Raw genomic sequence first — 12,897 nt, forward strand, 5'->3', positions numbered from 1 at the left:
TAAACGATTAGCTGCGGGCCGCAAATGTCCCCCCGGCCGTACTTTGGACACCCCTCTTTTATCTGAAACTCCTCCAGGACTTTAGTCTTGACAGGCTCAAAGAAGCCGTCACACAGCTGAAGAAAACCAAACTTCTACTCTCTGTTAAATGTAACTAAGCTACAAGTTACTCTCCATTAAATGTAACTAAACTACAAGTTACTCTCCATTCAATGTAACTGAACTACAAGTTTTCTCCATTCAATGTAACTAAGCTACAAGTTATTCTCCATTCAATGTAACTAAGCTACAAGTTACTCTCTATTAAATGTAACTAAGCTACAAGTTACTCTCCATTCAATGTAACTAAGCTACAAGTTACTCTCCATTCAATGTAACTAAGCTACAAGTTACTCTCCATTAAATGTAACTAAGCTACAGGCTACTCTCTATTAAATGTAACTAAACTACAAGTAACTCTCTATTAAATGTAACTAAGCTACAAGTTAATCTCCATTCAATGTAACTAAGCTACAAGTTACTCTCCATTCAATGTAACTAAACTACAAGTTTGTTCATTCAATGTAACTACGCTACAAGTTACTCTCCATTCAATGTAACTAAGCTACAAGTTACTCTCCATTCAATGTAACTAAGCTACAAGTTACTCTCTATTCAATGTAACTAAGCTACAGGCTACTCTCTATTAAATGTAACTAAACTACAAGTAACTCTCTATTAAATGTAACTAAGCTACAAGTTAATCTCCATTCAATGTAACTAAGCTACAAGTTACTCTCCATTCAATGTAACTAAACTACAAGTTTGTTCATTCAATGTAACTACGCTACAAGTTACTCTCCATTCAATGCAACTAAGCTACAAGTTACTCTCCATTCAATGTAACTAAGCTACAAGTTATTCTCTATTCAATGTAACTAAGCTACAAGTTACTCTCCATTAAATGTAACTAAGCTACAAGTTACTCTCCATTCAATATAACTAATCTACAAGTTACCACCATTAAATGTAACTAAGCTACAAGTTACTCTCCATTCGATATAACTAAGAAACAAGTTACTCTCCATTCAATGTAACTAAGCTACAAGTTACTCTCCATTAAATGTAACTAAGCTACAAGTTACTCTCCATTCAATATAACTAAGCTACAAGTTACTCTCCATTCAATGTAACTAAGCTACAAGTTACTCTCCATTCAATGTAACTAAGCTACAAGTTACTCTCCATTCAATACAACTAAGCTACAAGTTACTCTCCATTCAATGTAACTTTTAGCTATGATTTTAGCGACCTCGCTACATGGCTCTAAAACGGGGGTCGGCAACCCGCGGCTCTTTAGCGCCGCCCTAGTGGCTCTCTGGAACTTTTTCAAAAATGTATGAAAAATGGAAAAAGATGAAGGGAAAAAATATATTTTTTGTTTTAATATAGTTTCTGTAGGAGGACAAACATGACACAAACCTCCCTAATTGCTATAAAGCACACTTTTTATGTCAAACATGCTTCACTGATTCGAGTATTTGGCAAGGGCCGTTTTGTCCTACTAATTTTGGCGGTCTTTGAACTCACCCTAGTTTGTTTACATGACCACTTTATCCGACTTTCTAGGACGTGTTTTATGCCACTTCTTTTTCTGTCTCATTTTGTCAACCAAACTTTTAATGTTGTGCGTGAATGCACAAAGGTGAGTTTTGTTGATGTTATTGACTTGTGTGGAGTGCTAATCAGACATATTTGGTCACGGCATGACTGCAAGCTAATCGATGCTAACATGCTATTTAGGCTAGCTGTATGTACATATTGCATCATTATGCCTCATTTGTAGCTATATTTGAGCTCATTTAGTTTCCTTTAAGTCCTCTTAATTCAATTTATATCTCATGACACACTATCTGTACGTAATATGGCTTTTAATTTTGTTTTGCGGCTCCAGACAGATTTGTTTTTGTATTTTTGGTCCAAAATGGCTCTTTCAACATTTTGGGTTGCTGACCCCTGGTCTAAAAGTAGCTAAGCTCCAGGAAAAGCTACGTGTTAAAGCTACTGGAAAATGTAGTTAAGCTACGTAGCTTAGCTACATGTAGCTTGCTACTGCCCATCACTGTAAAAATGGAATAAAGAAAATTATATATATATATATATATATATATATATATATATATTTCCATCCATCCCATCCATTTTCTACCGCTTATTCCCTTTTGGGGTCGCGGGGTGCGCTGGCGCCTATCTCAGCTACAATCGGGCGGAAGGCGGGGTACACCCTGGACAAGTCGCCACCTCATATATATATATATATATATATATATATATATATATATATATATATATACATGTGTATATATACATATATATATGTATATATATATTTATATATATATATACATTTGTATATGTATATATACTGTATATATATATATATACATATATATAAATATGTATATGTATATATATATATATATATATATATATATATGTATATATATATATATATATATATATATATATATATATATATGTATTTATATATATATATATATAAATATATATATATATATACATATATATATATATATATATATATATATATATATATATATATATATATATATATTAGTTTATTTCTTTGTTTTTTATTAAATATGGCATGCATCAGCTCTGCTCCATAAATACAGTAAGGCCGCTTTGAAAAGAACAAAGATTTCCCAGATATTCTGAAACATTTTAAATACAATTACAAATTAAACAACTTATAAAACACTTAAACATAAATAATGCATTATAAAAGTATAATGGAAAAAAACTACTTAACAGCTTTGTTTGCCTGCATTTGACATTGTTAATCAACATGAACACTCACCCTCACTTCTTCTCAGTCTGAAGAAACACTCCTAAATGGCCGTTATTGTGTACTAGGATTATTCACAGTTGTGTACTAGGATTATTTACAGTTGTGTAGTAGGAATATTTATAATTGTGTAATAGGAATATGTATAACATTTGTCTCAATGTTCACAAGGTTCCTAATTCAATGACATCTTTCCATGCAGGATGGTGGTCACCCACACCTGGCGCTGCTCATGTGTCCTCCACAGGTGACCTTCACGCTACATGCATCTCCGCTGCCATGTTGTCTCTATTTGTTCACTTTTACAGGAACAGGTGCGACCCAAAAGGTTCCGGCTCAACCGCTCGACATGTCAACAACAGGCCAGCTTCTGGAGGTAAAGCGGACTTTCTGTAAGTCGTCTTCATGACATCCATGCATGTTAATCATAATCATAATGATAATAATAATAACAGTAATACATGTGTTGTGACAAAGGACAACACACAGTCTGTGGACACTCAGATAAGAAGGAGCATGTTGTGTGTAATGTGTGTAGTGTGTGTAGTGTGTGTAAGCAGAAAAGTCGTGAAGCGACCGCATGAATCGGGGCCTCGTTTTGCATGCAAAATGTCAATGAGTGACATGGAGCTTATTCCCAGTGCCTTCCCGCTCCATTAATCAGGAGAATTTAATGGTTATTCCTCCAAAAAGTCTGGCGTGGCGTACAGTTTGAGTGCTGAGTCGGTAGTTTCACGTACAGGGATCAAATGACAGCTGCTTTTGTCAGGAACGCTCTTTGGAGCAAAGGTCATGACCTCAAAAAGGAAAAAAATATATACAAGACAATTGGAATAATAACAATGACTACAAGACATTTGGAATAATAACAATGACTTCAATACATTTGGAATAATAACAATGACTACAAGACATTTGGAATAATAACAATGACTACAAGACATTTGGAATAATAACAATGACTACAAGAAATTTAGAATAATAACAATGACTACAAGACATTTGGAATAATAATAATAAATACAAGACATTTGGAGTAATAACAATGACTACAAGACATTTGGAATAATAACAATGACTACAAGACATTTGGTATAATAACAATGACTACAAGACATTTGGAATAATAACAATGGCCACAAGACATTTGGTATAATAACAATGGCTACAAGACATTTGGAATAATAACAATAAATACAAGACATTTGGAGTAATAACAATGACTACAAGACATTTGGAATAATAACAATGACTACAAGACATTTGAAATAATAACAATGGCCACAAGACATTTGGTATAATAACAATGACTACAAGACATTTGGAATAATAACAATAAATACAAGACATTTGGAATAATAACAATGACTACAAGACATTTGGAATAATAACAATAACTACAAGAAATTTGGAATAATAACAATGACTAAAAGACATTTTGAATAATAATAATAAATACAAGACATTTGGAGTAATAACAATGACTACAAGACATTTGGAATAATAACAATAAATACAAGACATTTGGAGTAATAACAATGACTACAAGACATTTGGAATAATAACAATGACTACAAGACATTTGGAATAATAACAATGGCCACAAGACATTTGGTATAATAACAATGGCTACAAGACATTAGGAATAATAACAATAAATACAAGACATTTGGAATAATAACAATGACTACAAGACATTTGGAATAATAACAATAACTACAAGAAATTTGGAATAATAAAAATGACTAAAAGACATTTTGAATAATAATAATAAATACAAGACATTTGGAGTAATAACAATGACTACAAGACATTTGGAATAATAACAATAAATACAAGACATTTGGAGTAATAACAATGACTACAAGACATTTGGAGTAATAACAATGACTACAAGACATTTGGAATAATAACAATAAATACAAGACATTTGGAATAATAACAATGACTACAAGACATTTGGAATAATAACAATGACTACAAGACATTTGGAATAATAACAATGACTACAAGACATTTGGAATAATAACAATGACTACAAGACATTTGGAATAATAACAATAAATACAAGACATTTGGAATAATAACAACGACTACAAGACATTTGGAATAATAACAATGACTACAAGACATTTGGAATAATAACAATGACTACAAGACATTTGGAATAATAACAATAAATACAAGACATTTGGAATAATAACAATGACTACAAGACATTTGGAATAATAACAATGACTACAAGACATTTGGAGTAATAACAATGACTACAAGACATTTGGAATAATAACAATAAATACAAGACATTTGGAATAATAACAACGACTACAAGACATTTGGAATAATAACAATGACTACAAGACATTTGGAATAATAACAATGACTACAAGACATTTGGAATAATAACAATAAATACAAGACATTTGGAATAATAACAATAAATACAAGACATTTGGAGTAATAACAATGACTACAAGACATTTGGAATAATAACAATAAATACAAGACATTTGGAGTAATAACAATGACTACAAGACATTTGGAATAATAACAATAAATACAAGACATTTGGAATAATAACAACGACTACAAGACATTTGGAATAATAACAATGACTACAAGACATTTGGAATAATAACAATGACTACAAGACATTTGGAATAATAACAATAAATACAAGACATTTGGAATAATAACAATGACTAGAAGACATTTGGAATAATAACAATGACTACAAGAAATTTGGAAAAATAACAATGACTACAAGACATTTGGAATAATAACAATGACTACAAGACATTTGGAATAATAACAATGACTACAAGACATTTGGAATAATAACGATGACTACAAGACATTTGGAATAACCTGCCTTCATTTACAACTTACACCTGCCTTCATTTACAATTTACACCTGCCTTCATTTAGAAGTTACACCTGCCTTCGTGTACAACTTACACCTGCCTTCATTTACAACTTACACCTGCCTTCATTTACAATTTACACCTGCCTTCATTTAGAAGTTACACCTGCCTTCGTGTACAACTTACACCTGCCTTCGTGTACAACTTACACCTGCCTTCATTTAGAAGTTACACCTGCCTTCGTGTACAACTTACACCTGCCTTCATTTACAACTTACACCTGCCTTCATTTACAACTTACACCTGCCTTAATTTATAACTTACACCTGCCGTCGTGTACAACTTACACCTGCCTTCATTCAGAAGTTACACCTGCCTTCATTTCCAACTTACACCTGCCTTCATTTACAACTTACATCTGCCTTAATTTACAACTTACACCTGCCTTCATGTACAACTTACTTCATTTCCAACTGACATTTGCCTTCATTTACAATTTATTTGATGTACAACTTGTGGAAAAAGGCAAATGGGAGAACAATGTCCTGGTCATGGAGTATTATGGAAGTGAAGAAAGGCTCCAGCGCCCCCTCAACCCCCCACCCTGGAAGGGACAAGCGGTAGAAAATGGATGGATGGATGGATGTAAGAATTGACAGGGATGGACTTAGAGAAAAATCCTTGTCCTCCTTTGTGCTCCTGCAGTTCAAGCTGACGTGTTCCTCAGGGTCAACCTGACACTGCTCCTGAAGGACAACCACACAGACCCTCAGCCCACCATAGAGGACTGGGTAGGACCTTCACACCCACACTTCTCACCTCACCTGGCCCACAGCTCCTGGTCTTCTTGTCTCCAAACCCACACTTCTCACCTCACCTGGCCCACATCTCCTTGTCTTCTTGTCTTCATACCCACACTTCTCACCTCACCTGGCCCACATCTCCTTGTCTTCTTGTCTCCAAAGTTGAAGGAACTCCTGGAGGTGAACAGCACCATGCTGGTGTGGAATGTGGTCCTGGTGCAGGACCACCACTGGAGGTCAGCAACATTCCAACTCTCTGCTTCTCTCCTAATAACTGCAGAAAAATGTTCATAATAATGATAACTACAGGAATATGTTAATAATAATAAAAATAATAACTGCAAAAATATGTTAATAATAATAATAACTGCAGATATATCTTCTTCCATCAGAAGATACTTGTGTAACTTCCATGTTCAAGACTACGGCACAAAGACTGTGGAACAAATCCAAATGTTCATCAATCACACGCTGATGTCAGCACATGGAAATGACTCCCTTGTCATCCAAACCACCCATTTCAGCAGCAAGCAAATTAGTAAGTATTTTGGGTCAATAAGTAAGTAATATGAGGAAATGAGTAAGTATTATGGGTAATAAGTAAGTATTATGGGTAGTAAGTAAGTATTATGGGTAATAATTAAGTATTATGGGTAATAAGTAAGTATAATGGGTAATATGTAAATATAATGGGTAGTAAGTAGGTATTATGGGTAATATGTAGGTATTATGGGTAATAAGTAAGTATAATGGGTAATAAGTAAGTATTATGGGTAGTAAGTAAGTATTATGGGTAATAATGAAGTATTATGGGTAATAAGTAAGTATAATGGGTAATATGTAAATATAATGGGTAGTAAGTAGGTATTATGGGTAATATGTAGGTATTATGGGTAATAAGTAAGTATAATGGGTAATATGTAAATATTATGGGTAGTAAGTAGGTATTATGGGTAGTATGTAGGTATTATGGGTAGTAAGTAATAAGTAGGTGTTATGGGCAATAAATAAGTATTATGGGTAATAATTAAGTATAATGGGTAATAAGTAAGTATAATGGGTAATGTGTAAATATAATGGGTAGTAAGTATTATGGGTAATAAGTAAGTATAATGGGTAATATGTAAATATTATGGGTAGTAAGTAGGTATTATGGGTAGTATGTAGGTATTATGGGTAGTAACTAATAAGTAGGTGTTATGGGCAATAAATAAGTATTATGGGTAATAATTAAGTATTATGGGTAATAAGTAAGTATAATGGGTAATATGTAAATATAATGGGTAGTAAGTAAGTATTATGGGTAATAAGTAAGTATAATGGGTAATATGTAAATATTATGGGTAGTAAGTAGGTATTATGGGTAATATGTAGGTATTATGGGTAGTAAGTAATAAGTAGGTGTTATGGGCAATAAGTAAGTATTATGGGTAATATGTAAGTATTATAGGTAATAAGTATTAAGTACTTATTACCCATAATATGTAGGTATTATGGGTAGTATATAGGTTTTATGGGTAATAAGTGTTAAGTACTTATTACCCATAATAAGTAGGTGTTCTAGATAATAAGTAAGTATAATGGGTAATAAGCAGGGACGTGCACATGATTATAGAGGGGCAGGGGCTCCAAGTGAGAAAAGGGCAGGACATTTTTTTTTTGGTCCTTTACACGATATGGAAATTAATGTAAAATTAAATTTGCTAATAGGAAGCTAACTACTTAGCTGTGTGTCCTTTGTGGGTAAAAGTGATTGCCATTTCTTTTGTGTCAACAAATTATTGTCATAATGAGTTAATTCACATTATCATAGGCTTGGAAGACATGAAAAGCAACACAACACTGGTTTATTATTAGGCCATTTATTGTTAAAGATAAGCACTTTAATATTGAACATTGAACAGAATGCTGAAATTATTATTATTAGTAGTAATAATAATAATAATAACAATATTATAATTCTTATCTCTATCATTATTATTATTATTATTATTATTGTTATTATTATCACTATTATTATTATTATTTTGTTAACCCACACAGTAAAAGCAAAGTCACAATAAACTTTCTATCTAAACCTCTACTGTGAGAGAAATGTGATCCGCCGTAAACACAATGCATTTTATTTTGAAAATAACCCGGTATTTTATTTTGTATTTTGTACACTACTTCCTGTCCTGCACGAACCGCTCTGCTCTGTGCGGAATTGATGTGCCGTGCTCAATTGATGCACCGTGCTCCGACGTCCGGCAAAAACAGAAGCTGAATAATAGAATAATACAGCGTTTTTTTCTGAAATATGACCCATATTGGATGCAGAATAAGTGGACAGCGACTAGACCATAACTCACAGGTTCAAGTTGCTCCACTGTCACGTTTCCTCAGGGGCGCAGTTGGCTGTCTCTCCTCTCACTTACTCACTCACTCGCCCTTACTCTCTCTCTCTGGCAGAAGCGACGGGCTCAAACAAACCGGTATTACAAGAAAACAAGAAGGTTTTGTACTGCTGTTTTTTTGTTTTTTGTTTTTGTTTTTTTTTACATCCCTGACAGGAATTTATTAATGTTGTTTAAAGAAAAAAACAAAAACAAAAAAACACACACACACAGGCAGAGGGCACTTTTTAAGAGGAGGCAAAAAAGGGCAGGGGCTCAAACACCCATAGGGACCTATGTGTGCATGTGCCTGGTAATAAGTAAGTAGTATGGGTAATATTTAAGTATTATGGGTAGTAAGTAGGTATTATGGGTAATAAGTAGGTATTATGGGTAATTAGTAAGTATTATGGGTAATAAGTAGGTATTATGGGTAATTAGTAAGTATTATGGGTAATACGGTAGTATTATGGGTAAATAAGTAGGAATAATGGGTAATATGTAAGTATTATGGGTAGTAAGTAGGTATTATGGGTAACAAGTAGGTATTATGGGTAATTAGAAAGTATTATGGTAATAAGTAGGTATTATAGGTAATTAGTAAGGATTATGGGTAATACGTAAGTATTATGGGTAAATAAGTAAGTATTATGGGTAATATGAAAGTATTATGGGTAGTAAGTAGGTATCATGGGTAGTAAGTAGGTAGTAGGGGCAATTAGTAAGTATAATGGGTAATATGTAAGTTTTGTAAGTAATAAGTAGGTACTATGGGTAATAAGTAGGTATTATGGGTAATAAGTAGGTCTTATGGTAATTAGTAAATATTATGGGTAATACGTAAGTATTATGGGTAAATAAGTAAGTATTATAGGTTATAAGTAAACATTATGGGTAATAAGTAGCTATTATGGGTAATAAGTAGGTATTATGGGTAATATGCAAGTGTTATGGGTAGTAAGTACGTATTGTAGGTAATAAGTAGGTATTATGGGTAATTAGTAAGTATTATGGGTAATAAGTAGGTATTATGGGTAATTAGTAGGTATTATGGGTAATATGTAAGTATTATGGGTAGTAAGTGTGTATTATGGGTAATATGTAAGTATTATGGGTAATATGTAAGTATTATGGGTAGTAGGTAGGTATTATTCAACATAATCCACATTAATGACATGCAATTGTTCTGCTAGAATGGATTACACATTAGTCATAAAAATAAAATAATGTTTACAAAAAAGGTAAAATTTGCAAACAGCCCAGTTCAAAACCAAAAATACACCACAGGAGTTATAAAATAATAATTATTAATAGATGTAATTTTAATCCTTCCAACAGTTGCTATCATTGCTTTCCACTGCAAGGTCTTACTCACTATTCAGTTAGTTGGACAAGGAAGTTTTTCAAGTGAAAAAAGGAGTTTTGTGCTGAAGAGTAAGCGGTGGAATCATCAGTGTGTATTCATTTGTTGTGTTCTAGAAGACATTTGTGTTTGAACACAGACGTTACAAACGTCCTATAATCATTAGACAAACGGTCAACGCATTAGTAGTTAAATGCCCTTTGAAAAGACATTTCCATATATCGCGGCCATGTTTTTCATCCAATCTTGTTTACATTTTACACACACGTGCTCGTCGGTCCCTCGAAGGTTTGTACTAAACTCTGCGTTGATTCAACAAAAACACCCTAAAGTTACCGTGGGGGGTTTTTTGTACCGCAAACTGAGCTGTGGGAGAAATTTCACAAGAAGTTTGGTAAGATCGCCATTATGTGGTGTATTTTTCAGAAACGTGATAGTACAGTCGGGGCGCATGTTTTCATCTTTCAGGATTACAAGCTTACATAAACAAATAAGAAATATGACAGTGACCAAAGAGTAGTCTCAGAGCGTTCAATCCATGACAGTCTTTGGTTTGTCTTAGAAGATGTTTGAAGTAGACATCATCACATGGGAGTTTGCCCAACCAGTCTACATGTGCTTTGTGGACTTGGAGAAGGCATTCGACCGTGTCCCTCGGGAAGTCCTATGGGGAGTGCTCAGAGAGTATGGGGTATCGGACTGTCTTATTGTGGCGGTCCGCTCCCTGTACGATCATTGCCAGAGCTTGGTCCGCATTGCCGGCAGTAAGTCGAACACATTTCCAGTGAGGGTTGGACTCCGCCAAGGCTGTCCTTTGTCACCGATTCTGTTCATAACTTTTATGAACAGAATTTCTAGGCGCAGTCAAGGCGTTGAGGGGTTCCGGTTTGGTAACCGCAGGATTAGGTCTCTACTTTTTGCAGATGATGTGGTCCTGATGGCTTCATCTGACCGGGATCTTCAGCTCTCGCTGGATCGGTTCGCAGCCGAGTGTGAAGCGACCGGAATGAGAATCAGCACCTCCAAGTCCGAGTCCATGGTTCTCGCCCAGAAAAGGGTGGAGTGCCATCTCCGAGTTGGGGAGGAGACCCTGCCCCAAGTGGAGGAGTTCAAGTACCTAGGAGTCTTGTTCACGAGTGAGGGAAGAGTGGATCGTGAGATCGACAAGCGGATCGGTGCGGCGTCTTCAGTAATGCGGACGTTGTACCGATCCGTTGTGGTGAAGAAGGAGCTGAGCCGGAAGGCAAAGCTCTCAATTTACCGGTCGATCTACGTTCCCATCCTCACCTATGGTCATGAGTTTTGGGTCATGACCGAAAGGACAAGATCACGGGTACAAGCGGCCGAAATGAGTTTCCTCCGCCGTGTGGCGGGGCTCTCCCTTAGAGATAGGGTGAGAAGCTCTGCCATCCGGGAGGAGCTCAAAGTAAAGCCGCTGCTCCTTCACATCGAGAGGAGCCAGATGAGGTGGTTCGGGCATCTGGTCAGGATGCCACCCGAACGCCTCCTTAGGGAGGTGTTTAGGGCACGTCCAACCGGTAGGAGGCCACGGGGAAGACCCAGGACACGTTGGGAAGACTATGTCTCCCGGCTGGCCTGGGAACGCCTCGGGATCCCCCGGGAAGAGCTAGACGAAGTGGCTGGGGAGAAGGAAGTCTGGGTTTCCCTGCTTAGGCTGTTGCCCCCGCGACCCGACCTCAGATAAGCGGAAGATGATGGATGGATGGATGGATCATCACTTCCTGCTCACAGACTTAGACCTCGTCTGACCAATCTAAGAAGAGACAAACTGTTGCCATCGATTGAATGCCCTGGGAACACAACCACCTGGATGAGTCAGAACAAAAGAGTAGGAAGTTCAAGTAAAAGTACCAATGATTGTCTCACACACACACTAAGTGTGGCAAAATGATTCTCTGCATTTGACCCATCCAGTGTGACTTTGTCAAATTCACCATCCTGTTTTCATTCAGTGCCACAGAATTGTGTGGAGGAAACGATGTCAACCATCTACGGAGAATACGTCTGGCCTGAAACCTTCCCTCAAGTCAACCAAGTCATGGGATGCACGGAGCCAACTTCCGAGAAAGCCTTCCGCCTTTGGTAAGTTAGAGTTCAATTAAATTAAAAAATGTATATTCATCTTTGAAATGTCCAAAGGACACGGAGACCCTGGGTAAATCTGTCAAAAAGAAAGATCAGTATATTAATGCCGTAAGGCGGAGTGGTGGTGTCGCACAACAGGCTTAGTCCTGTCAGTCAACATTTATCAAGGTTGGGGAGATTATTTTCAATATTGGTCTATTTACTTCACACGTCTGTTTAACCTCGGTCAGAGCAATCTGTTTCCATGGCAACAGCATAGCAATATGAGAACATTCCTGCTCTTCGCCCCTTTTTCAGCTCGGCAAACAAGACGATGAGTTATTAATGTAATGATTGCCCTCCGTACCGTCAATCCTCCCGTTTCCCTAGAGGAACTCACGTATTCTTCCCGTCTTTACCAGCGCCCCATCTTTGCCGGCCCCATCTGCTTTTTAGTAGTTTCCCGTATTTTTTCCACGATTAACTATCTTGAGAAAAAACTAAAAGCTCTTTGGCAAAGTCAGGCTCTCAAAATATCACCGCCTGCTGAAAATTATTG

The 12,897-nt window shown here is 35.9% G+C and overlaps 1 protein-coding gene across 1 annotated transcript in view; it reads left to right on the forward strand.

Moving 5' to 3' along the window:
* adgrg4a (adhesion G protein-coupled receptor G4a) overlaps window positions 1-12,897 on the forward strand; it is a 61,066-nt gene that overhangs the window by 14,950 nt on the left and 33,219 nt on the right. Inside the window, exons 4-9 of the mRNA XM_061900005.1 lie at window positions 3,051-3,095; window positions 3,157-3,240; window positions 6,418-6,503; window positions 6,678-6,751; window positions 6,908-7,053; window positions 12,227-12,356. Of these exons, the coding sequence (XP_061755989.1) occupies window positions 3,051-3,095; window positions 3,157-3,240; window positions 6,418-6,503; window positions 6,678-6,751; window positions 6,908-7,053; window positions 12,227-12,356 (565 nt within the window). The remainder of the gene's footprint in view (window positions 1-3,050; window positions 3,096-3,156; window positions 3,241-6,417; window positions 6,504-6,677; window positions 6,752-6,907; window positions 7,054-12,226; window positions 12,357-12,897) is intronic.

The sequence above is a fragment of the Nerophis ophidion genome, linkage group LG05 (assembly GCF_033978795.1).
Source record: "Nerophis ophidion isolate RoL-2023_Sa linkage group LG05, RoL_Noph_v1.0, whole genome shotgun sequence".
In the NCBI taxonomy this organism is placed as follows: Eukaryota; Metazoa; Chordata; class Actinopteri; order Syngnathiformes; family Syngnathidae; genus Nerophis; species Nerophis ophidion.